At 37.7% G+C, this 26,733-nt stretch overlaps 1 protein-coding gene across 2 annotated transcripts in view; it reads left to right on the forward strand.

Moving 5' to 3' along the window:
- The first annotated feature begins 3,194 nt into the window (after positions 1-3,194).
- USP15 (ubiquitin specific peptidase 15) overlaps positions 3,195-26,733 on the forward strand; it is a 71,184-nt gene continuing 47,645 nt past the window's right edge. The window contains exons 1-4 of one of the 2 annotated variants that reach the window (XM_069852331.1): positions 3,195-3,378; positions 18,766-18,893; positions 23,005-23,135; positions 25,511-25,637. In XM_069852331.1, the coding sequence (XP_069708432.1) occupies positions 3,290-3,378; positions 18,766-18,893; positions 23,005-23,135; positions 25,511-25,637 (475 nt within the window). In that variant the 5' untranslated portion in view covers positions 3,195-3,289. The remainder of the gene's footprint in view (positions 3,379-18,765; positions 18,894-23,004; positions 23,136-25,510; positions 25,638-26,733) is intronic. The other variant, XM_069852324.1, reaches the window with a different exon arrangement.

Consider the following 26,733-nt stretch of genomic DNA (forward strand, 5'->3'; position numbering starts at 1 on the left):
TTAACACTAACTGGAATTTTCCAATAATTTTGTGTAGATGAAAGGTTTTCCCAAGCTTCAGTTGCTGTTCTATCATGAAAGGTACAACTGCTGAAGCACTAAGAGTCCCAGAAAGAATCATAGAATGTCCCGAGTTGAAAGGGACTCACAAGGATCACCAAGTCCAACTTCCATCCGTGCATAGGGCAACCCCAAAATTCACACCATGTGTCTGACGGCATTGTCCAAATGGTTCTGCAATATTGTCAGGCTTGATGCTGTGACTGCTTCCCTGGGGAGCCTGTTCCAGTGCTTCACCACCCTCTGAGTGAAAAATCTTTTCCTAATGTTCAACTTAACCCTACCCTGACACATCTTCCCACCATTCCCTTGAGTCCTATCATTGGTTGCCAGGGGGAAAAGAGCAGCAATTGCTCCTCCTCCTCCCCTTGTGAGGAAGCTGTAGAGCATGATGAGATCTCTCCTCAGTCTCCTCTTCTCCAGACTGAACAGACCAAGAGACTTATTTATTCCTATCTCTCCTTTGCAAGCCTTAAACAAAGCTCTGCTTCAGGTAGCATGTTATATGTTTTCCTGTCTAGTATTAATAACTCCCAATATTTATCTAGAATCCATGAACAGACTGAATTCAGGAATGGATCTTTCACCTAGTAACTGCAGCTGTGCAACCCAAAAAAGCAGAAGAGAGGTATGGGTGGCTCCAGATGAAACTTTTGACAAAGTAAACTGTTGATAGTCCAGCTGCAGACTTCTGAACAATGAAGCTGCCTACCAGCATAGTGGATTGAGAAGTATTTTCCCCAAAATTTCCACAAAAATATAGTTTCTGTAAAAATTCAAGTTTGGCACACAGATAACTTTCAGGGCTTAAAACACTGCCCTTTTTCATCAAGATCTCGTGTGCAGGGGGTGCAAAGGTGTCACAGTACTTCTTTCCAGGTTCTAAGATTCTAATCCAGAAATTTAGTTCAAGTGGCTGGAAACCTTCTTGTTATCCAGTTCAGTTTTCTCTCCTCTCATTAAATGTAGCCATCAGATCTACAGCTCTCAGTACAACTTTCCATATAACACATATCTTTAAATTGCTTGCCCCTCCTCCAGGAATTTCATATTCCAGCTTCTAGAAAAGCCATGAATATCAACAGCAGACCCTCTGAGCTCTTGGGAGTTTTACTTCCACATTCAATGTGACTTTCGATTCCCTTTCCAGCCACAAACCCTGATTTTGCCTTTATTTCAACATCATCATCTTTACTGATAAACCTGGCAAAATATTTACTTAGTTTTGGACTACCACAGCTGCTTAAGAGCAGTATTTACATTCTCTTTTTTGCTGGGTGTATATCTAAAGAGCAATCTTTAGTGCTCTTTATAACAGATACATGCTACTTGCTCGTGAGAGCTAATTAGGTAATAGCTAATAATGCCTAATAGCTTATAATATATGACTGCAGCCTATGATACATTTCTAGTGTTAGTCAAACAATTCACCATGCTATAATGACTTTGGTGGAAGAAGAGGGCTAGGTAAACAATTGCATGCATTACAGATACACCAGCCAGATCTACAACAAACTTTATTGTCAGACATTTGTAACCAGTACCCCAGCGCCAAATTCATAGAATCACAGAATGGTTTGAGTTGGAAGGGACCTTGAAGATCATTTAATTCCAACTCCCCTGCCATGGGCAGGGACACCTCCCACCAGCCCAGGCTGCCCAAGGCCCCATCCAACCTGGCCTTGAACACCTCCAGGATGGGGCAGCCACAGCTTCCCTGGGCAACCTGTGCCAGTGCCTCACCACTCTCATGGTGAAGAAATTCTTCCTTATGTCTAGTCTAAATCTTCCCCTCTCTAATTAATAGCCATTCCCCCTAGTCCTATCACTACAAGCCTTTGTAAATAGTCCCTCCCCAGCTTTCTCGTAGCTTCCTTCAGGTACAGAAAGGTCACTATAGGGTCTCCTCGGAGCCTTCTCTTCTCCAAGCTGAACAAGTCCAACTCTCTCAGCCTGTCCTTGTACAGGAGGTTCTCCAGCCCTCTGATCATCTTTGTGTCCCTCCTCTGGACCCACTCCAACAGCTCCATATCCTTCTTATGTTGAGGATTCCAGAACTGGACACAATACTCCAGATGAGGTCTCAGAAGAGAGGAATAGAGGGGCAGAATCCCCTCCCTTGCCCTGCTGGCCACGCTTCTTTTGACGCAGCCGAGGATGCAGTTGGCCTTCTGGGCTGCGAGCGCATGTTGCCAGCTTATGCCAAGCTTCTCATCGACCAGCATCCCCAAGTCCTTCTCTGCAGGGCTGCTCTCAGTCACACCATCCCCCACCCTGTACTGAAACCGCGTACAGTTCATAGACAATTCTGATTTTATGAAATCTATATACAAGTGTGAAGACAGAGAGAACCCTGTTAATCTAACGTAACACACAGGCTGATTTGGTGTTGGTGACACGCCAACGACAGGCTGCACTGTTCTCACCGGCTTCAGAGAAGAGCGTCTGGAACAAACACAACACATCACCCATCGGCTTCTGCAAAGCTCTGGGGAAGTTAATGCGAGCCACACAGCCTACTTAGGAAAAAATTCTTTACAGAAAGGGTCATTGGGCACTGGAAGAGGCTGCCCAGGGAGGTGGTTGAGTCACCTTCCCTGGAGGTGTTTAAGGCACGGGTGGACGAGGTGCTGAGGGGCATGGTTTAGTGTTTGATAGGAACGGTTGGACTCGATGATCCGGTGGGTCTCTTCCAACCTGGTTATTCTGTGATTCTGTGATTCTGTGAAATTCCCCACAGCGCCAGGGGAGGTCCAGACTGGATATTAGGAATAATTTTTTCACCATCAGGGTCATGGGGCACTGGCAGAGGCCGCCCAGGGAGGGGGGTGAGTCCCCATCCCTGGACGTGTTTAAAAGACGGGTAGGCGAGGTGCTCAGGGACACGGTTTAGTGGTAGATATGAATGGTTGGACTCGGCGATCCAAGAGATCTTTTCCACCCCGGTGGGTCTATAATTAGCTAAACTGCGGAAATCCAAACCGCTCCCCTCCTCCGCCCCCCCCCGGGCGCACGCGCATTCCCCCCACCTCCCCGGGCCCGCACGGGAAGGCCTCCCGCCCGCCAGGGGGCGCCGGGCTCCCCGCAGCCCCCGCCCTGCGCATTGTGGGAAGGGAGGGGGGCTCGGGCGTCTCCCTGGCGGCGTCACTCCCAGCATGCAGCGCGGCCCGCTCCTGCCCCTGCCGCCTCTGCCGCCGCCGCCGCTGCCGCTGCTGCCGGGGGGGAGAAGATGGCGGAGGGAGGAGCGGCGGATCTGGAGACCCAGCGCACGGACGTCGCGGCGCTGCTCAAAACCGCCCTCCGCAAGGGCGACACCTGGTGAGGGAGGGGCGGGAAGGGAGGGCGGCCGGGCTGATCGCGGCTCCCTCCGCTCCCGGGGTCGCTGGGGCTGGCGGAGGCGCCGACCGCCTTTACCTCCCCACGCCCCCCCCCAGCTCCCTGAGGCGGCTCAGCTGAGGGGGGGAAGCTCCGTTCCCGCCTCCCCCGGCCTCTGATGGGGAAGGGGGCAGCACCATTCCCGCCTCCCCCGGCCTCTGAGGGCTTGTGGGGGGGGGAACCGAGGGGAGGGGCGGCGGGGCGCGGCCCCGGGGAGGACGATCGGGGCGGGGGAGGAGAGCCCCGCTGCCTGGCGTTCCCTCTGCCGTTCCCCGCGCTGAAAGGAGGAGACGTCACCTTCAGGTTGTCAGAAATCTGTGACCTGAGTGGGGGTGCCCTGAAACCCTTTTCCGGCTGTGAGGAGCTTGGAGTATAAATTCTGTTTTGATTGTGAACACGTTATGTACCTCAGAAGCGGCCGCCGAAGGGGCAAACGGGCCTGTGTGATACTTGCTCCACATTAAGCGTTTACACAGATGTGTTTTCCTGGTCAGTCAGGAAATACGTCGTATGGGCTGTCAGCGGAATAACCCGTGGTTGAAAAGTATTACGTTAAATAAACACTTCTTTCTAGCGTGTATTTGGTAATTGAGCTTCTGTAGTTGTAGTTCTCCAGAGGCTAGGAAACGGGGCTTTTTTGTAGGAGGGAATAAAAAAAAGGAATTGACACTTTTTTCAACCACTCAGCCCCTTCATCTCTTCCTGTGTGAAACTGCTACCCAAAGACAAAGGCTGAAGCATTAAATTACTGAAAATTAAGGATGAATACACAAAAGTAGAACTTGCCCACCTCATTTCAGCTGTCATCACTCACTGTTCCAGTTCTATAAAAGACTATATTTAACAGTGTTGATACTGCAGCATGTGTCAGAAGCATACATTCTGATGCATTATTCAAGTACTGCTGAGTATATATTCGGTTTTGGCATGCGAACAGACTGCTCTTAAACTGGAAAACTGTAAGCAACTAGAAAAAGGAAATCAATTCACGTGGTAGTGTTGAAAATGACCACCAGTAGTAAAAGCAGTTCTCAGACTTGTAATCTTCTAAGAGGGATTTCTCTTTTATGCTTCAGTTGAGTACCTTCCAAATACTAAAAAAATGTGTCAAGCACTCGGTATTATGCAAAGTGAAAGTAACTTTATGACAAGTTTATCTGATTACTAAAACAGTAAATTGCTGGGGATTTTTTTTATACGTTAAGTATTTTAACATGAAAACATGAGTTAAGTGCAACAAGCTTCTAAACGTTTTCTCAAAATAAATATATCTAGCTGTGATTATGGCACTGCTGTTAATCAAGTATTTTAAGACTGAATAAGCTATGTCAAAGTCCGATTAACTTTGACTCATGAACTATTAAATCTAGCTACATAAATGAATATGCATGTGTGTTCATCGGATTAATGCTTTGATCTCTGTATTTAGCGTCACAAATTAAAGGGAATGTTTAGTTCAAATGCGTTTTTCAGAGGTATTTTATCAATAGCTTTTTTATCTTTGGGGGCATTGGTCAAGAAACAGACTGGTTCATGTGCTCCAAGTCATGATTCAGAACGGCAATTTTCATTCATTGAGGAGTAAATATTGCTGAAAAATACCTGAGGAATGCCATATCAGCTTGTTCTATTTGAGCTTTAAAGCATTAAAGCATAATCCTTTTAAAATTACTGGTTTATACTGAAAGTCTTGTCCGTGCTCTTCACAATTTAGACTGTAGAGAACAATAAGCTGTATAAGGAAAGTATAAAGCTTTGGGGGTTTCCTCTAAGAAAAAGAGAACTAAAGAATAAGGCAAAGAGAGGCAGGTCTTGTACTATCTGTAGTACAGACGGCGGTGAATTTCTACAGCAGTTCTTCCTGTGCACTGCAAAGAGAAAGAAGTGAAACTGGCTTGAAATGAGCCAGTTTTAGAGTCAGATACTGGAAAAGAACTAATAGGATCAGGAAACATTTGAATAGGCTGTTTAGTAAGCTGCAGAATTTGTTTCGTTGAATCTTTTTAAGAGTAGTGTGGGGATAATATAACTTAAAAAATATTGCTTCACTGAACAGGCAAGGCTAGTTCTGTCCCCAGAGACAACATTCTGTGCCAGTTTGTCCTGATGGTCTTTTTTGCATTCTTTTATAGGCAGTTAATATATTCAATTATTAAACTAGGAGGAATTGGGGATTCTTCCATTTCTCCATTTATCTTATTCCTCTGAACATACATTAAGTAAATATCAAATTTAAGCTTTTCCAAGCAAGAGCATCCTTCATTTATGTAATTTTAAATAATATTGACTAGTTTTATCAGTGAATTCAACATAAAAACTATACTGTCATTCCACAGAACTTATATGTAAGTCTTTCTTCTTGCAACATTATCTGAAGGACCTTCAGGTTCTGTGGTTAAAGACCCAGGATTCTGTTTTGGAAGAGAAGAAATGCTGCATTTCACAGTTTTAGGCTCTTATATGATTTGTTCTGTTTTGAGAGTCTACTGATGCTTGGCAAGTGAGGAGAGTTTTTATTGTTTGGGGAGATTTTAACCTCTCATTTAGAAAGACAAAAAATATTGGTTGCTACAGCTGCAGACAAATTTGAACTCAATTCATGTCTTCCTGTATCTGCTCTCAGAAACTGAAGAACTGTAGATGTTCATCAGGTTTTTCAGCCACTGCATAATTTGCATGACCAACTGGTCTTGATGATCTCATTTAATGCCTTTGTAGCTGCAGTGGTATTCTTGAGAACCTTGCCAAGTTTTTCTGTTTTAACAGTGTCACTGAGGTACAGTTTTCAGTACTGAGAGTTATTGATCTTGGAAGAGTTTTCTTAAAGAGGTGATCGAGACTCTGACAATTCTTGTGTGTGACAACTTGTGTGAGTATCTCTGTAATTTTGTACTCCTATTGAAGTATAATTTCTTGTCTTTACCTTTAAGACCTCTTTCAGACCTGCTTTCCCTGTAGTTCCTGTTCTTCTGTGGGTCTCTTAGAGATGTGGTGTTGGTTACTTAAATATGACATTACAAATGCTTTCATACCCTTTACTTTGCTGCCTCTTACACATGTTGACCCTCGATGGTCTGGAACGTGAGACCACATTTCTTGCCTTTAATCATTACCTATTAATTAATGATTCGCTTATAATGGGCAATAGTGATGAATAAGGGCTAAAGCACAGCCCTAGCAGTCAGTTTCAGCAATTTTTCTATCTCTCCCAGAATTTCTCCACTGTGCTTCTTAAAAGCAGTTATTTGGAAAATAATTAGGCTGTTAGCAGTGGACAAATAACTTTCACAGGGAGTTTATTTTGTGGCTGAGGAAACAAATTTAGATGTTTGAATAGGGAAATTGAGTATCAGTACAAACATGTACTGTATATAGTCGTGTATTTGTGAAACCATTCATACTGTCCAGTTCTGGTGTTCACATGCCATGGAAGGTGTTCATTTGAAATAAGCTCAGAAATCTCAGAATTTAAAAGAGAAGGCGGAAGCCTTGCCTTTCAAAGAAAAGCTTTAAGAACCTCTGTCTGTTTTGATAGAACATTGAATCCTGTGCTGAAATACTTACATAACAAGACAATGTCTTCTAGGATGAGGATTTTTAGACAAGCAGATAAAGGTTTAAGACACTGTAAACTGAAGCTAGTCGGGATTAGATCAGAAGGAAGATGTTGATATCCAGCAGTGCTAGCCAATGAATTTTGGTGCGAGTCATTGCTTTACAGAGTGACGAGATAGGTTCTTAACCTGTTATCAATTCTTAAGACTTTCAAATTATGAAAACTACAGAGGTACGTTATTTTGTGTTCTTTCAGGTGAGTCTCTGATACACGTTACTTCTGAAATACTTGAGTCCAGAGGGAGTATTGTTGTTATTCATAGAGTGCATTTCTTGGAAGGTGAAGAAATTTTTTATATTTTTTTTTTCCCCAGTCTGAGAATTTTATTGGCTGTTTAATTGTAAAACATTCACTGGAGAGAATAAGGAAAATTTTAAGTGGGGAAAAAACATCCCAGTGAATAATCAGTAGGTACGAGAAGTTCGACCTTAAAGGATTTCCTCTTTAGAAGTGTACCTTAAGAATTTCCCCACACAAAATTTATGAATATTTTAATTCCGGTTACAGTGAAAACTCTTGAATCTTCATGAACAGGTGCTTGAAAACCCTGCAGTGTCTGTCATTGATGATAACCTTGATGCTGAAGTGCTTAGCTTTAATAGCATTTTACACTGCGGTCTTCTCAGTGTTTTGCACATTTGATTTTCCGTCATTTTGCCATACATCTAGACTGAACGTGAATGGAGGATTTTACTTGTTTTCACTGAGAGCATGATGAGACGTAACAGACCTGCACCTCAGTGACATTTGGAATAGTATCCTAAACAGTTCGGATCGCTTCATTTAATGAGGAACAAGGAATACTGCATGACTGTTCCAAGGATAGAGTTGAGAATTGGCTGGTTTTTCTTTCAAATGAGGTTTTATTTGCTAATTTTTGCTTTTAAGACCTTGTGGTTTAAGTTTTGTGTTAGATTTGTCTCACTGCATGTGGAATGGTGCAGCATTTCACCAACAGCTTTTGAAGTTACACAAAATGTTCTGGTTTAAATTTTTCTGGAAGAATACTTGCAGTGGAAATGCGTAAGTGCCTTTTTACTTCTTTTAATTGATTAGGCAGAATGAGAGTATGTTAAACTCAAAATCATGTTTGTGTAGGCTTTTGTCCTAAAATTGGAAGTCAAACATTGTTTTAGAAGTTAGACTTTCCATTTAAAAAAAAAAACCTTTACTTAAATGTCAAATTTGTAAGTGTATTCAAATATGTACAAGTTTGTCAATGTACAGTTCACACTGAAATTTTAACATAAAACTGCAGCCCATAATTTGTGCTGAAGCAGGCTTTTTGGTCAGCCTCTTGGTGGTAAGTGTGAAAAGCTACTTAGACTATTGCAGCACACTGTGGGAACTGAGCGTGTAGGGAGTGATTAGTTAATATGAAATTACCGTTTGCATTTATCACCAAGCTGAATTTCTGCTTTCATTTCTGAAGAAGGGTGTTAAATATTTAGACAAAGATTTCTTAAAATTGGCAGCTAAGTGATATATTATTTTCCTCTCTTTGACCCTTAGATTTTTTTCTTGTGGATCTACCTACAATTTGAACAGCATGATGATTTGGTTTGTATATAGAGTAGAATAATTATCTTCATCTTGAACTTTCAAGACCTAGTGAATTCTGAAAGAAAATTTAATTTTGAAGGCATCTATTAATCTTGAGTGTACTTTGTCACGCAATTTTAGCTGGCCTAATCAGAGTAGAGGTACAGGTACAAATTCATTGTTACCTTTCCTATTTTTCTAGTTGCAGTTGTACAAGAACAAAAATTTGATGCTATGACTTTAAACAGGAGTCCTAATTTGCTTTCAGTAACACAGATGTTTCACTTTATCCTCAGTGTTGCTCAATCTGTACTCATGCACAGTGAGGAGGGTAAAAAAAAAAAAAAAATCCTCACCTGCCTCTGGACAATTTGCACAGTTTTGCTGTTAAAAATGAAATAGCTTGTGTTCAGAAGATACATTGTCCCAGCAGGACACAGTGATGGAATGGGTGTCTGTCTGTGAAGTGTCATTACTGCATGTTAATGTTAACTGTTTTGAAGTCAAAGGCCTGACCTATCAGTCAATATAAATAAATAAATAAATCAAAGTTACATGTCATTAAATTATGTATATATAAAATTGAGGAATGCATTCAGAACACTTTTTGACAGCAGTGGGAAATAGCAAGATCATAGTCATGCTATTAAAATGTTTTTCTAACAACCTGGATGTTAACATAAAGAATCAATGTTGTTCTTCTGTGATGTTGATACAGTGTTAGTAAGTTTTATTAAATCATACTGTGCAGTAAATCACTAGTGAAGTTAAATTACATGAAAAAAACTACAAACCATTAGAGAATTTTAGAAACCAGTTAGTAATTTACCTGCTAGTACTATTATTTTCTTTTGTTGGAACAGTGAACAGTGTCCAGAGGTGGTCATGCAGCTGCAAAATTTTAAAACTTGTGTAAATTTATTATTTGTTGAATTTTTGTTTAAGAAATGAGGCTATAAGGTTGTAAGTAATCCCATTTTGGGCTGCCCTAAGGCTTTACACTTGATTGTTCTTTTGTTGGTAATTTTAATTGACTGACCCAGTATGAACATATATCTGGATATAATGCGTGGCTGTGAACTGGTAATTGTGTTTTAACATTTGACTATATTGTGTAGGAGTAAAAGGACCAAAATATTCATTGCTGCTGTGCCTATATTGGGAAATATAATTAAATAAGTACTCTGTAGATAATATTGGAGAAACTCTTGAATCCAGCAATTGATGCGAACCCAACCAGAAACCAGACTGATGGCCTTTAATCACAAGAGCTGAGCAGTCCTATGTAAATGCCAGAAAACAACAATGTTTTCATCCCACTTCAATGGGACCCAAAAAGAATAATAACACCTGCAGTGAACTGTTTTCCCAATAGTATTATCTGTAGGGGCTACATGAGATTGGAATAACTGAACTAAACTCATCTTGAAGATAGATTTAGTCTATTGAGTGTCTTCAGCTAAAGCAAGTTTAAAGTGACAATGACTTTAACTTTTTTATAGAATCGTAGAATAACTAGGGTTGGAAGGGACCTTAAAGATCATCTGGTTTCAAGCCTCCTGCCATGGACAGGGACATACCACTAGATCAGGTTATCCAAGGCCCCATCCAGCCTGGCCTTAAACACTTCCAGGGATGAGGCATCCACAACTTCCTTTGGCAACTTGTTCCAGTGCCTCACCACTCATGGTGAAGAAATTCTTCCTAATGTCTAGTCTAAATCTCCTCTTCTTCCAGTTTATACCTGTTTCCCCTCGTCCTGTCACCACAAGCCTTTATGAATAGTCCCTCCCCAACTTTCTTGTTGGCCCCTTTCAGTTACTGGAAGGTCACTATAAGGTCTCCTCAGAGCCTTCTCTTCTCCAGGCTGAACAAGAGGTGAGGCTGACAGGCTGGTGGTTTGCAGGGTCGTCTTTTCTGCCCTTTTTAAAAAATGGGCAGAACATTAGCCTTCTTCCAGTCACCAGGGACTTCTCCTGATTGCCATGACTTTTCAAATATCATGGAGAGTGGCTTGGCAACCACATCTGCCAGTTGCCTCAGGACTGTTTATGTTGGTTTACAATACTTCTAAATAATTCTTGTTTGCTTCTGACCATGAAAATGAAGTTAAAGATCACATTTTTTATATAGCTTTAAGGAATATGTTCTTTTACAAGAAAACAACACTAAAAATAGTTTAAGGTCAAAAGTAACCTGTGCTTTGAAAACAACCTGAACATAGGAAAACATGAAGTGGGAAGTAGGCTGAAATGCTAAGCCTTGTGCTTTGTGCTTGTCAATACTTGGTAAGAAATTGTTCAGATTAAAGAATTATTTAAAGAAAAGTTATGCCTAATTTGAAGTATAGTATGGCATGAGCTACGTATGACCAATAGTTATCATTGCATTTTGAGGAAATGAAGTGACTTGTAATATCAGAAGACAACCAGCTGTGAGGACCCTCAGACCTCAAGTAAGGCCTTTTGTCATCAGACTGTGGGAGGAGAAAGCTTCAGTTTATATTTGCAAGATTCAGAATTTCATCTTTTATTTCATCTTTTGCAATGATAACACTGAATCTATATGCTATCAAAACCTGTTGTGTATCAAATGGGAGAACATACACTTCAGTAAAATATATTGTTATGTGCTCCCCTTGTCATTGCATGGGTTTTCAATGTCTTTATTATTAGAACAAATTGTTGTGGAATGTTTTAAGGGTGTTCTGCAAATTTTGATGTGTTGCAAGTCTGGAGAGGTAGCATTGACTTTGGTTCCACAGCCTCCTGTTATGCTCTGAAGGGATATGAGGTTTTCATACATTCATAGAATGTTTTAAGTTGAAAGGGACCTATGAGGATCATCAAGTCAAACTCCCTGCTCCTCACAGGACTACCTAAAGGCTAAACCATATGACTAAGAGCATTGTCCAGATGCTCCTTTAATTTTGACAGCCTTGGTGCTGTGACGGCTTACATGGGGAGCCTGTTTCAGTAACTGATCACGCTCTCAGTGAGGAGCTTTTGCATAATGTCCCATCTGAACTTCCCCTGATACAGCTTCATTCCATTTCCTCATGTGTTTTTCAGTATTTATCATTTCCGGGGTCTCAAAAGTATAAATTGTCTCTTGTATTTTATACACTGCTTCAGACAGCCAAGAAACATTTTGCACATGAGAGCAGATGTATCATATGAAGTGATCCGAAGATCCACTCAGAAGTAAACACAGAATACTGAAGTAGGCCAGGCTTGAACTGGGAACATGTTCATGAACACACTCTACAGTTTTTTGGTTCTACTTTGCTCTAAGTGAATGGCTACTGGCTTTTCTTGGTTGTACAGTTTTCATCCAGTAATTTGAGGTGACTGATTTATTTGAAATGGCTATAAATGTCAAATATTTGCTGATTTAGAGTTCATCAGGTCACCTTGTTGTGAAGTTGTGTTAAAATTTGCCCCTGAAAACAATGTATCTAGAAATTTGAGATAGTTCTTTCCTTCAGTCTCTGCTACGAATCATCAGGACATGTTTTACCCCTGAAGGTGGGCTGGTTATTCTTTTTGCTGTCTTGACTGACGACATGTGATAGAGCAACATTTGTGTTTCCTGCTTGAGTGAAATCTTGATTCCATCGAATTAAGTAATGAACATTTCTTAACTGTAGTTTTAAAAAATGGATAGGCCATATTTTTTAACTTTGCTAAGGTGTCCTGGGGTAACTTTCTCAGTAAGGTCCACAGTTCAAAAATCTACTGTAACTTTAGACTGCTTTGGATTAATTTCCTGTTATTAGGTAATAGTGTCAAAAATAAAAGTGAAACGTTTTACCAAGTTTAATGTACAGGCATTTTATGTCTCTCTCTTACTAATGCATGGCATGCTATTTTTGTATCTGGGGCAACACATATTCAGTGAAGTGTATCTGGTCTCAAGTGCACGCTGCGGGTTTTTAATAATTTTCCCTTAAAAAGTGATCAAAAACTTATTTAAGAAATGAGGTTTTAGTAGATGTAGTTCTGTTTACTCAAGGTATGTTTTTTCCTCTTAAATTACTGAATGTCCCTCGTAGGTAATACTTAGTTTTCAGGTGATTGTTTGTGTTGTGGATATTGTATCATTGCCTTCCTACAGCTTGCCCTTCTCTGGTTGGTGTAGATGAATAATCTTGGTGAGAATGCTGTGTGGAATGTGTTTGTAGGATCAAAAAGTAAAGCGTAAACATTGCGTATACATTTACTTTTTCCCTTAATGCTAAGAAGTTTGCATTTTAGCTGCGTTAAGTGATTTAGCATGTTGATCCCGTAAGCTAAGCGTGGTGTAATTGCATTAATTTTTTTCTTGCAGCATAATCTTGAACACGTTATATCCTCTGTGTGAAAATGAGGGAAGCGTATGATATTTGAATGCAAATTTCAGTTTTCCCTAGTCTTCTTGGAAAAGCAGTATTTCATCTATTGATTAATAACAAGTATTTCTAAAGGGGGAATATTACAGCTACTGTGGCAGTATTCCATAGTAACTCACAACAACTTCTCTTGCCTGTATCAGATTTCTATTGAAGTACAAGTAGCAGAATGATTATTAAAGTGCCTAAATATGTATAAAACTTACATATATATAGGCATGTGTCTGCGCATATGTGTACATAGCCAGTATTTCACTGTAGGAATTCACAGCTACAGTGTCTGTTAACATTTTTCAAAATATGTGTATGTATGCTTTTTTCCCTTGGCTCTATAGGTTCACCAAGTCCTCCTTTTGCATGTAATGCATCAGTTTCCTCAACGTTGTTGTAAACTGATCTGCTAAGTTTGTTCTTATGAATATCTGTATGAGAACAAAGACTCCATACTTCTTCAAAGTAAGAGTTGTAAACAATTTTGGTAGATCCTGAGTCAGTTAAAAGCAGTTGTCTTTAAATGGAAAATAAATTAATTACTGGACTTGCATAAGTATCCTGCTTACCTTTGTTTATAGAGGATGCCAAGAGCAGAATACTGGAATAGTGTTCAAGGCCATACTTTCTAAGCTAAAATCTGTGGTCAGCAGATAGTTCGCTAGACTCTGATAAGACTTATAGTGCTGTATCAAATCTATACTATTTTTGTTTCAGGTTTAATTATTAGAGTATGTGATAATCTGTAAGAATACTGAGAGCTGAATAGCATTTTGCACTCAGCTTTAATGTTCCTTGCAGCTTTATCCATATGCTCCAAATACACCAGTTTTAATGAAGTACTTAAATGAGGTGAATTTAAGTAAAAGAACAGGAAGGGAGAAGATATAAAGACAAAGTAATTTGAGTAGGTTTCAAGTTTTTGGTGTTCGTGCGTTCTTCAGTTTGCTTTTCTCCACTGTATTACTGGGTAGACTTTGCTTAGAGAATCTCAGACTTAGTGTTTGTGCTTCAGCGTTTTATTTCCAGGGAAAGAACTTGACTGTGCTGTTTAGTTCTTATCACACTTACATACTTGCATGGCCTTTCAACTTTTTTGTGCTAAAAATAGTTATTTCTTATCTGAGTGTTTAGGTACAAATTCCTATATTTGAAGAGAAGTGATGTAAGTTCTTGCAGTTTGTGTTAGGAAACAGAAATGTTACAGCTTTTCAGTTGGGGAGAACTATAAAGGGACATTGCAGAGCAAAATTTGGTTGGTGGCAAAAATAATTGGATGTGGAAGAATAAATTTGCTTAAGCGTTGAAGCAGGTAATAGCGAACGTTTAGAATCTAGGATCCCAAGCTTTCTTGCACTTTTAAGTCCAGTTATCAACATTTTCTGTTAATCGCTGTTACTGGTGTATGATCAGATATTCAACACAAAACGTTTGGAAAGTAATATGGTTCTACAGGAGCAGTAATTTGTTAAGCGTTAATTAAAACAGTGGACAGTTTGCCTATATGATAATTTCCCTTCTGTGTAAAATTATAGTCTTCCTTCTTTAAGGTTCGTAGTTCATTCTAATTTAGGTCAAGAAAGTAGAGCCTATGGATGGCATAGGGGACAAGGCTGGTAGGTTTGGTAGAATGGGTGCCTGAGGGTGACTGCATTCATAACCCCACACAGTTGTGGCTGTTACGGGATAGTGCTGGATGGCCACAGCAGAAGAGAGAGGTGAGGAATACTCTTGGTCTTGAGTATGTTCGTAAGACTGAAAACTTGTATGAAGTGAAAGGCAAGGGCATGTCAGATTAATCAAATTCAATATACCTCTTTTCATTTATTAAAGAAAAATGACTCAAATATTAAGAGCCTGTTTTGAAAGGAATTGGGATTTATACAGGCAGAGTGAAAGAACTGAATTTTTGCAAATGTGTGAAGAACTGCTGCTACTTGTACTTTAAAAATAAAGCCATAAATACCAATGATTATAGTAACATCAGGCTTGTTCTAGCAGTCTCAGGATAAAGGAAAAAAATATCTCTAATATCAGATTCTCAGATTCTATATTCAATTATTTTATATATATATTTTACATACTATATAATAACATACCTTATATATATTAATTATATGTACTGGGTAGAATAAAATCACTCAATTTATCATGGTCATACCAATTCAACTTACATGGTAAAATGTAGTGTCTGTTTTTCTTTTCCAGCAAACAGTACGTGACACTCATTTAATTGCAACAGTTATTGTTTGTGGAAAATTTGTTAGTAGATTTTTCTTTCTTAATTTTGCAGTGGACTGTCTTTGTGGTGCTCACTGAATTCTTAAATTCTTGATTATGATCTTTAAGTTAAACAGGCTAAATTTCCTATTGCAGGCTTATGTCTGCTGTATTCTTTAACACCCCTCCAATATCTGCGTAATAGGTAAATGTGGCGTATCTTAGGCATGAATTGTATAGAGAACCTGTTAGAAGAAACACTTTAAAACCTTTCTGTGTTCACTGTTGACTCCAAAAGCATTCTTGACCTCATTGAACCAAATCATATCTGAAGACATCTGCATCTGACTATTGGTTGTAGAAAAGGAAGCACAAATTTAAACCTAATTTGTTTTTTCTCTCCTTTTATTGCAGTACAGCTTAGGACTTTACGGTAGTAAAAATTTTTTTGAAAGCTTTTTGTAACAAACATGCCAGATACTTTAGAGCATACAGGAGAACTGTTGTGATGTTGCTTCACTTTGTCTATCTGTTGCGTAATGGCAAACATGATGTTTTGAAGGAACATTTTGAGTTTGAAAGTTTACATCTTTACTTTCATCTGATACTGAAAAAAGAAGCTACACCACTTTTTCGCCTTCTTTTTTAATGAAGTGCTTGTTTTAAACAAATAGTAATAGATGTGGATAGATACATTATATGCCTGTTTTTACAAGCTCATGATTTTTGATAGTGGAAGTTGATTCTCGTTTAATTTTGCAACAGTTCAACTTCATGGTTTCATAGGTCTTGCTGCACTGATCTTTAAATCTGCTAATGTGTTAGGAGGACCTGAAAAGTTGAGTTCAGAAAAGGCTTTTAGATAAGACAGTAAATCTTCACTTGGATACTTTCTTGTGTTGTAGAATGAGGTTTTCTGTACACAAAGATCTGAATTATTTTAGGAAGCACATTTCTTTGTGAGGTAGTGCTTGTAACTTCACTAAACAGTATAGACAATGGAAAGTGGGGAAGAAATTAGTGTATTCTAACTGAATGAGTTTCATTTTTGAAGTGTGGAATGTTTGAGGGACTCGTACTCACTCAGATATGAACTAGGCAAGTTTTAGCATTTTCCAACATTGATAAAGTTTACATCTCTATTTTTGTAATAGCCTCCATTTTTAATTTTTACCATATTTTATGCCAAATTTCATGATCTTGAAGGCAGCTTAGCCTCCTCCTTGTTTGCTATTTCATTCTAAAAGTGCTCTAAACAAAACAAAACTCATCAAGGGAATTCTGCCACAAAACTGAAATAATCAGTACGACTTTAGAATGATTCAGTATTGTAAAATCATAAGTATCTCATCATTCTGGAATAGGACTTTAACCATGCTGTTTCATTGCAGATTGGGTGGGATGCACTGTGCCCAAAATACACTTGTAAGTCTTTGTCGGTTTCTGAGTTTGGCAAGAGTGGAAAAGGACATTTTTTGCAGCAAAGTATTTTTCACATACATTTCCTTAGTAAACTGAACTTTTATACATATGTATTAAAAATGTGATTAAAGAAGCAAATTGAGGCAGTTTTCTGACCCCTTTATTAAACATTTAAAATTTCAGAAAGAAATCACGTGTTGCAAGTTCAAGAACAGAGTTGTGTACAGAACAATTGAGATAACAATTCATAGTATGAACTAATACTCTTGAGCAGGAGTAACAGGTTCTGATCATAGAATAGAGAGTAAATGTTACACTGTGAAGTGGTCAAGAGTACTTCACAGCTGGTATTGGTGCAATAAGGGAGAATCGTGGTCCCTAACCAAAGTTCTTCTGCTGGCAGAACTCTATAGCAAGCTAGGGCTAGTGGTAATTTATTCTCAGACTTACTGTTACTATTGATGTAATCATATTTTGAATCAAGACTTGTTACCATATGAATTACGGTGCTTCTTGTTATAGATGTTGTAAAGTTGCCTTTGAGACCTTAGTCTTTGACACTTTTGAAGGAATGTAGTGGAAATAAGGTCCCAAAAAGCCTGTGGTGATCTTATGTATAGCTTTCTAATGCCTTCTTCCTTTCACTTTCCAAAGGACTTTTACCCATAGATTCACACACTTCAGAGTACGCTCTGTAGAAATTGAAAAATTAGGGCTGAGGAGAGAATCTGATAAGTTGACTGCAAAGGATCCCACTTACTGAGTACTACTGAGTAGTAGTTCCTTCTTTACAAGAGGTTTGCTAGCGGTACTTCTGGAGGCTGGCTCTAGGCTTGTTCTGTGTGTTCTGTGAGAGAAAACTGGATTTGAGAAGAGTAAATAAGTCAAGAATTACGTGTCTTAACTTTATTAGTTCTTATTGTAGTTACATCATTTAGAAACACAAATGTAAGGCCTTGCTAATGTATTTTTCAAAAACCTATTGAGTAAAATGTATACTGAAGTAGTGTTTTAGTACTGCATTGGTTAAAAGAGTGGTGGGTGCTAATGTTTTTGTTCTGTGTTTTTCCGTGGTGTTCATGAGTAACTCCTACAGACTGATTGCCTAGTAAAGCTATCTGTATTAGCAGATTAGTGTTTGAATCACCAGGAAGTTTTAAGAGCTCTTGAAGATTCAGCGACATGTTCTTGGTGTGCTACAAATAGCAGTTCAGTAGTCAAATGCTGGAGAAAAGAATGAGGATTGCTTATGATCTTTAGTTTGACCTAGCATTTCATCCTGATAGTGATGTTCTGAGATGTATTGGCAGTAAAAGGGTTGGTACAGACCAGACAAAAGGAGATGGATACTTTTAGGAAAGAGACATAATAAAGGTGGTGTCTTTAAAAGAAGATAAATAAATAAAATCTGAGGATAACTGAAAAAAATATTTGATAACTTAACCTTAAAGAAATTCTGGGCAAAAAAAAAAGGTATAAAATGTAGGTATTGCTGTACTTTGTAAAAACCAGACTGGCAACAGTTTAATCTGAGTAGAAATACTTTGGAGCTGAGTTTAGAGATATGCCTTTACATGCAAGTGTGAAGTTGATAATTATATGTAGGAGGACATCTAGTACTGCCTCAAAAGCAGAACGTTTACTGTATGTGTTGATGACTCAAAATAAGAAAACACTTAGACTCTCTAGTTCTGGGCAGACATCAGAGTTATCAAGTTTTTTAACTCATGTATGAATGTTATAAATAAAACTCCAACAGGAAAAATATTTTAGTAAAAATTATCTCATTTTTTAAAGGGCTGTCTGATTATAAGGATTTAATTTGAATCTCCTGAGTTTACAAATTGAGAACAGGAATTAAAGCTGGTGATATTTCATGCCAAAAAGGGACATGTTGTTTGAACTTACCATTCTTCAGGTTCTGATAAGCTGTATTGGCAGTCTTGCAAAACTGTACTTGTCCACTGTGATTGTCAGCAATAAAGTCCTTGTTGGTAGGAGATGCTGATAACAGTTAGCAGACCAGACAGAAGAACATTCTCTGTTTTGTAAGGTTCGTGAATTTACAAGTGCATTGATATGTATTAATTGGTACTTTAGAAAACAGTAGCATGCCAATAACAAACTTGTTCGTCTTCTTCCATTTAAGGTATCTAGTCGATAGTCGCTGGTTCAAGCAGTGGAAAAAATATGTTGGTTTTGACAGCTGGGACAAATACCAGATGGGAGATCAGAACGTGTACCCTGGTCCTATTGATAATTCTGGACTTCTCAAAGGTAACTGCTTTTGTTTGCATAACAAGCTGGTAGTAACATTTAGTGCAAATTTGTTACAGGTTATTCATCTTTTGTGGTTGGTAGTGTAAATGAATCTCAGCAGTGTGAAGGTGAAGCTTTCTGTTTGTTTGTTTTCAGACCATGACAAGGGAACTGGAGTAGATTTCCCTAACAAATTACAATTTTTTAAATAAAGTTATTGCAGCTGCTTTGTAGTGGTAATAGACTATTTAATAACGTACAATTTACTCGTTTATAGTGATATTTTGGGAGACCTTGGGAGCTGAAATTTAGTCAAGTTGACAAATAGCTAGCCTGAGTTCACAGAGGTTTTTTTTTTAAGCTTAACTGAATTGGTTGATCTCAAATAATGTTTTTAAGTTGAACTCTAAAATTTCTTCTTGTAAATTGAAGAACATGTATTATGCAGTTCAGCGATAATGTGGTGTGAAATGGTAGAGAATAATTTCCTGGTTTTTTTTATGATCATCTAAGTATAGTTAAACTCTGTCACTGTTATAATTACTTATGCCTGACTAACTTCTGCTGAACTGTAGTCAGGTTTGTGGGCACAGGTCTTGGAATACTTCCCCAGATATTTTAGCCTTTAGGTCATATTCTTTATTTAATGTCCAGTACTGAAATACTGTTATAGCCATTAGTATCTAATCTGCAAAACCTAGCTGATACTTGGTTTCCTCCTTTACAGGAAATGTAATCATTCTGCAGAGTTTGTTTTCACTTAGTACTACAAATTCACAACTTCATAGGGTTCTTGATAAACTCTGGCTTTCTTAATGCAAAATTTTTCAACTATAATTAATAGCTCCTCATTTTACAAGCTGAACGTTAAAGATGATTGCCTCTTTCATAGGACTTGTCATACCATGTTGCACTAGTTCTCATTGTGAGTGAATGTGCATGTCTGACTGTGACTCCTATCACTGCTTTTGAAGGAGGTGTTGTATTGTCCTTTGCATGTGTATGTTCTCTTCTGTCCACAAACTTAAAGGTGTTTTTGCTCCAGCTGAGAGACATGCTCTGTTTTCTGAAGTGTGAGGATCTAAATCTTTTGTATATTTCTGTAGTAAATCTTGCAGCGAGGTAGGCATGTTCGGGTGGTACATCTCAGTTGAAATCAGATGTAGGAAGATCTTTTTCTCCTCAGTGAGGCAGCATCCTCTTATTCTCTCTTTTGTGTTCACCCACTTTAAAAAAAACAAGTGATTTCTAGATGTGTAAAGCACTGTTAGTTGATCCATATTATTTTTAACTTAATCTACATATGTGTTCACATTATGTTTAAAATTGCTGTAGATATGAAGCCTGTATTAGGATTAGCCATACAAACCTAAAGTCATGTTAGCCATTTTGCTAAAAGCTCCTGAAAACCTGTATTCTTACTATTGGTTTGACACTGCCCATACCCCTTTCAAAATAAACACAGCATCAGGGTTTATGAACTTCACTGTTTGCCCATTCATGGTTCTAAAACTATTCTGTTGGCAGTGATACCATGCATCCAGTTGTTGTATGACATCTAGTGTACCTGTGTGAAAGCAGTTTTAAAATTAAGGGCATTAGTGCTCAGCAAATAGTAACTGTAACCTTCACCTACTGCAAAGCAGCACTCCTGTGTGAGATTTCCTATGTAACATAAACTGAACCTGAAAATGCTTGGGATTTAATCCTGGTTTTGGCCGGTAGTATGCACTAGTTACTCTCATACTGCTGATTTCAAGTGTTATGTCTGCAAATTTGCAGCTGCTTTAAAGGACATAAAATAATCTAAAATGGGACTTTTTTTATTTGCAGAGTAATCCAGTGGCAAGGAAAACTATTGTTAATTTCCAGATAGTCTGATTCCAGGAAACTGAAACAATATCTGTTACTTCTCTTACATGTTGCTCCCTTATTTACAGAATATTTGGATGAAGCGTGGGCAGTGAAGAGTAACAGGCAGAGCTTTCAGTTAATGTCAACTTATGCAAAAATGTTGTTGTGTGTAGTGGAATGCATGTATGCCGTATGCAAACTGAGAGATGTATAGTCAGCTTTAGCACAGCAAGCACAAGGAGGTGGTAATTTAGAATAGCTGATTATTTGTCCTCTTTTCAAAAATAACTTTATAATTCAAAACCTCACTGGCCTGTATCTTGGGGGTTTTGTTGTTGTTAGGGTTTGGGGTTTTTTGTTTAGCTCTTCCCACACTGACCGGTTTTTATCAGAGAAAGTGCATGCAAACTATATTGTACCTTCTTGATGTCCTGAAGTCATCTCTAAACTGCACAGATAACGTATAGAAATGTTATCTTTTTGCCACCTCTGAGCAGGTGATGGTAGTAACAAACATTGCACATTTAGAATACATGTTTTGCTCACACATTAGGATACATAGCTGAAGAAGGAAGGAGGGAGTCAGCACCATTGATAATAGGAGCAGGAGAAAGCTGTGCATCCTTCTTTGCGTTTATTTTCACTATTTGGATGATTAAAGCAAAAAGCATTGCTTTTTTCCTGTATGTTCCCTTAAAATCACAAACCCTTTAAACCAGCTGGAGATCTAGCAAGTACAGATAAAATTGGGAGATTTGTAGTTTTGATAAGCTGAATTTTGTTTACCCTTCCCACCAGGAAGTGAACACATCTCTTCAACGTCTCTTAAATGTCCTCAGTGGAGTTACCCTCCTACAGAAAAGATCATGTTGTAACACATTTTGTTAAATCCTTATTAAAAAAAATTGAACAGTAATTACTATTAAAGGAGCTTTAATTTTTAAGCGTGCCTTTTAATGCTCAGGATATTTCTTTTTTTAATTGAAGTCAAATTATGCTGTGTTTTCTAAAGGAGAAAGAAGAGAGGTACAGAAATATGATCAAATGAGATGCAAGGACCATAGTGCTTTTCTTATGTGTATAGCGCACACTTATTTTTGTTCTTGTAGAAAAATGTAGGTAATAGTATTCATTTTGCTTAGAAATATTACTTAAAAACCAACAAAATCTCCTAGAGGAAGACTGATATTAAAGCAATTTGTGATTATTTAAGGTTATTTTTATGTTCAGTTTTAATTGTGCAGTGTGTAATTCTGCAGTTCATTCACATAAAATAATGAAAATAAATAGCTTGTATGTTAATTACAGTCTATTTGTTCTTTATACATAGTCTATTTATTTTTATGCTACATTAGGTTTGTCATCCTGATTCATTCTTTGGAGCTGAATGTGTGAGTGTCCCTGTTTGATCTCCATCAGCACAGAAGGATGTCTGCTACTCTGTAGTTGAATACTGCCAAACGGAAAGACAGCTGCCCTAGTTGTCTGAGGACCCCTGTGGCTCAAATCTGGAATCAACCTCTTACATATATAGGATAGCTGTTATCTTACTCCTGAAATAAGGATTGAACCAAAGCTAAAAGCATGCTGCTTCTGTAAAGACGTTGCCAAGATATGGTTCTATCAGGTGTTGCATCTTGTTGTCACTGTGAAGAATGTTTTAGGGACTGTTTGCAGAGCATGTAGGATTCTTTAAGTAAGAGTGTTGTACCATGTTATTTTCCCAGTCTGACACAGAGGGAGTGACTTTGAACTTTGACTTGGACCTTCTTTAACTACCTATTCCTGCATTTTTCAGCGAAGGATGCAACTGTAGCATGAAACGGAAGTATCTATAGTGATGTGGAATAAGTGTGAAGTGGATGGAGAAATGAGTTGGTTTCTCTGAGGGCTATGGTGGTGTGTGTTAGTTAACCAGTTAGGAGTTTATGACTGCATGAGGATGTGGAGTTGTCAACTGGGTTCCTGAATGTAAGAATACTCCCTGTAATATGTGTGCTCTGCCTGAACTGGATAGCTTGCCTAGTTAGTTTCACAGAATCACAGAATGATCAGGGTTGGAAAGGACCTCTGGAAATCATCCAGTCCAACCCCCCTGTTAAGGTAAGTTCACCTGGAGGAGGTTTCAGAAGAGTTTTGCTTTAAACACCATTATACTGACAATGTAACTGTGACTCAGGAATTTTTTTTTTTGCTGTTTATATGAAAAATGTTACATTAAAAATCTCAGGTAACAAAATTACAGTATCCAAGTATAAATATCATCCTTTTACAGATGGTGACTCTCAGTCTCTCAAGGAACATCTTATTGATGAGCTGGACTACATCCTTTTGCCAACTGAAGGCTGGAATAGACTAGTTAGCTGGTACACATTGATGGACGGTCAAGAGCCAATAGCCCGCAAGGTACTCTTAAATGTCCCACTGATATGAATATGATTCAGATATAGTCCTGCAATTGTTTCATAATTAAGTATAAAGCACTAAAACTCTATTGACTGTATTAGTGAAAAGCCTAGCTCTAATGTTAACACCAGCAGAGTAATTTGTAGTTCCTTTTCTGATAAGCTCAGTTAAGCAAAAAGCACACCTCAACACAAGTACTAGTCCATGGTACTGTAGATACTGTGGCTGTCTGTCAGTGTGAGATTCTTTGATGTTAATTTTAGTTTGCCTCAGTGCGTACCATCCTTATTATTAAGATGATATGACACTTTACTGATTTATTGATCAGATAAACTTTTTTGTTTGTGTTATTTCTTAAGATTTTCAGGTTAGTAATACAGTTGCATCTTCACTGGATTGAATTTCTTAAGTTTTAAAATGCATTTTGTTATGTTTGCCACCTCTAAATTGACCATTAGGACGTATTTTTTCAGTTGCAGGGATCTTTATTTTAATTACTGGAAAACTGCTGAAAGAGTGGTTATGATGTGAATTTAGTTTTATATGGATTCTGGTGTAATGTAGCTTATTTTTTTTCCCCTCCGATGACATGATTATGGTGCATTCCTTTCACATAAAGAAGGAAGAAATTTCACAGAAGAAATTTTGTGTCCTCCACATTGATTTGGACAGTGATAAAAGCAGTTTGTTGGGATTTTATTTTCTCATTCTCTTTAATACAATAAAAGAGATTTACTTTTTTTTTAAAGAGACACCCCTGGAATGTATCTCTCTTCTCTAGATCAGCAAGAGCTGAAATCCATTAAAATGGCTCTCCTTCTTTAAAGATATATCTGTTATCAGCTTGTTTCTTGTTCCTGAAGATGGATTTCAGCAAACTGAATGGTCTTCCATCATCATCGTAAAGTAAAAAGTTCTATAATTTTTTCACCCTGGGGGGAAATGGAAGGAGAGAGAAGGGTAATTAGAGTACCTTGCCTTTCACTTTGAAGGAAGTAATTGGAAAAATACACGGAGTGTAATGAGTGTCCAGGTACACTGGCATAGCTTCATTATTTTTTTGACAATGTGAGCGGTAGATATCCTCAGAGATGCGCATTCCAGTTCAGACTTTTTCTTTCTGATGCTTTTGTCATTTGTTCATGATTCTCCTGTCTGCTTTAATGTTTTTTTCATAGTGGTGGGATGATACTTTTTTTCATCTCTGTTGTTGTATCAACTTTTTCTGAAATGTGGATCCAGATTTTAAATTGCTAAAATGTTGTATGTGGTCATTGTCAAATAACATTATGAATTTATGTAACAGAATGTGGTGATACTACCACTACAGCATGAGTTTTACACTCAGAAATGTCTTAGCCACACTGCAGTTTTGTTTCCTGCAGCTATTTTGTTGTTACTTTGGTAGCTGAAAAGCCTAGTAAACTGCTCAAGTTGAGGTACATTTTTATTTAAATGTCATGGTTGGCAGTCATTAAAGCTAAGGCAAACTACTGAACAGCAATGAAACCATTCACTGATACATACCTTTTTTTTCCTAATGGCACATGCATACAAGTTAGATTTGTACAGCAGATAGCAGGTCTCTCTTAGCAATTAGCTGATGGCTTTCCTTTTTTTTACCGTATTTGTCAGCTGTATCACATATCAGGCCAGTGGTTATTTTTGGAACAGTCTACATGACTGAGTACTGCAGTTACGCTTTGGAAGATCAAAAGGAAAAACATTTAAGAGGTGACCCTGAATATTTTTTCTACATTTTAATTTTATTAAAAAAAAACAACAAACCTCTGCTCTTAACTGTTTTGTAATAGGTGTTGCAAAAGTTAACATATAGTAAGCAACTGTAATAAGTAGGTGAAATTTCAAATGTATGTATTCATTATCAGAATGCAAGTGGAAGATGTGTAGTTTTTATTTAAATACAGAATTTGTTTAAAAATGTGATACCAAGATTTTAGTAGGCTGTATTCTGGTTTTGATAAGCATTCTGTAACTGTGAAAACTAGTTTTTCATGTTTTGAGCAAGTTGCATACAGCAAACGTGTTTTGAAATCAAAGTAACTTTTGGTAGTTTTTACCTTTTAGTTAAGTGTTTTATAATTTGTTTATGCATATTTGTGATTTACACTATACTTAACACTTGGAAAATAGTGGTGTTGTTATACATAGGTAAGTCATCATTATGGAAAAAAATTACATTGTAGTTTACTATATTTCTAAACAGTTATAGGAGAATTTAAGTTCTAATTTTTGACATTTATTAAGTGTTTTGCATTTACCGAACTTCAATTTCTTGAAGAGTTTTCAAAAATATTTTGAACTGTGTATATGGAAACATTTGGACAGACACCTGATCCCAATCTGTTTTTCAGGTCGTTGAACAGGGTATGTTTGTAAAGCACTGCAAAGTAGAAGTATATCTAACAGAATTAAAGCTTTGTGAAAATGGAAATATGAACAATGTCGTCACACGAAGATTTAGTAAAGCTGATACAATAGGTATGCACAACTTCTTTTAAAAATACATTATTGTTACTTGTTGAAATATAACAAGTCGTGAAGAAATAAGTCTCTAGATAAAATGGTATATGAGTGTTGTAACCACTAAAAAGGATGGGGCTAGTTTTGTCTGAGTCAAAATTAGATGACTTGGAATATTTAGGATTTTCAGTACAATTTTTAAAAATTATAGTTAAGCATTTTATTATCTAGGCACTTGTGTTAATTCTAGAGGTTTGTACTTTTCAGGAAGTGAACAATTTGATGTTTTTAATTATCTTTATTGGATTCCATACATAGTACTTTTTCTTGGGGTTTGGTGCATAAGAAATACTTTTTCATGTGTTTCCATTCATATCTTTTATGAGCAACACTTCTTAGTCATATGTATAAAGAGAAGGTTATATACAAAACACAAAAATGGATTGAATTTATAAATTAATAGCTAAAAGCGAGCTACAAAGGCTATTCTGTGAGTTGTGAAGCGGAAGGCAAGGCACCATATTTTACAGTAACTGAGTCCTGTATTAAAGCTTTAACTTATCTTTATTTGTAGTTATTTTGTCTGCTCTTTGAGCATTGTGTCATAATTTGAAACCATGTTTTGGTAACATATTTGTCTCTGAAAATAACAGTCAGAACATAAGCAAAGATGCTGCTGATCATATAAACTCAATTATTGATGTGTTTATGCAGATGTGTCTGAGGTAAGAGTCTTTCAGTCAGCTGTGCAGTTAGAATCATACTCTATGCCCAGCCATTACTCTTTGTTTGCATTCTTTTACAACAATGTGTTTTGTTCAGGTTTTGCTTCTCTTTATGTTGAGTAGTGCCTTATACTTGCTGCGTGTTAATTCTTTCCTTATTGCTTGTATTATAGAGAGTATCATTTTACTTTGTTGTATTTTAATCTTAAAATTATACAACTAAGTCATCTGCTTGTGTTAGAATACAAACTTTAAAATTATGGAATTTGTACTTGAAAAAAGGCTTCAGTGTTGTATCTTAGTTGGCCTTTTTGAGATCTGGTGTTACTTGGGAAGATGTACTTCATTATTCTCCAAGCAAATCCAGAAACTTAGAAAAAGCAATTTAA

Source organism: Phaenicophaeus curvirostris, chromosome 1, assembly GCF_032191515.1.
Source record: "Phaenicophaeus curvirostris isolate KB17595 chromosome 1, BPBGC_Pcur_1.0, whole genome shotgun sequence".
NCBI lineage: Eukaryota > Metazoa > Chordata > Aves > Cuculiformes > Cuculidae > Phaenicophaeus > Phaenicophaeus curvirostris.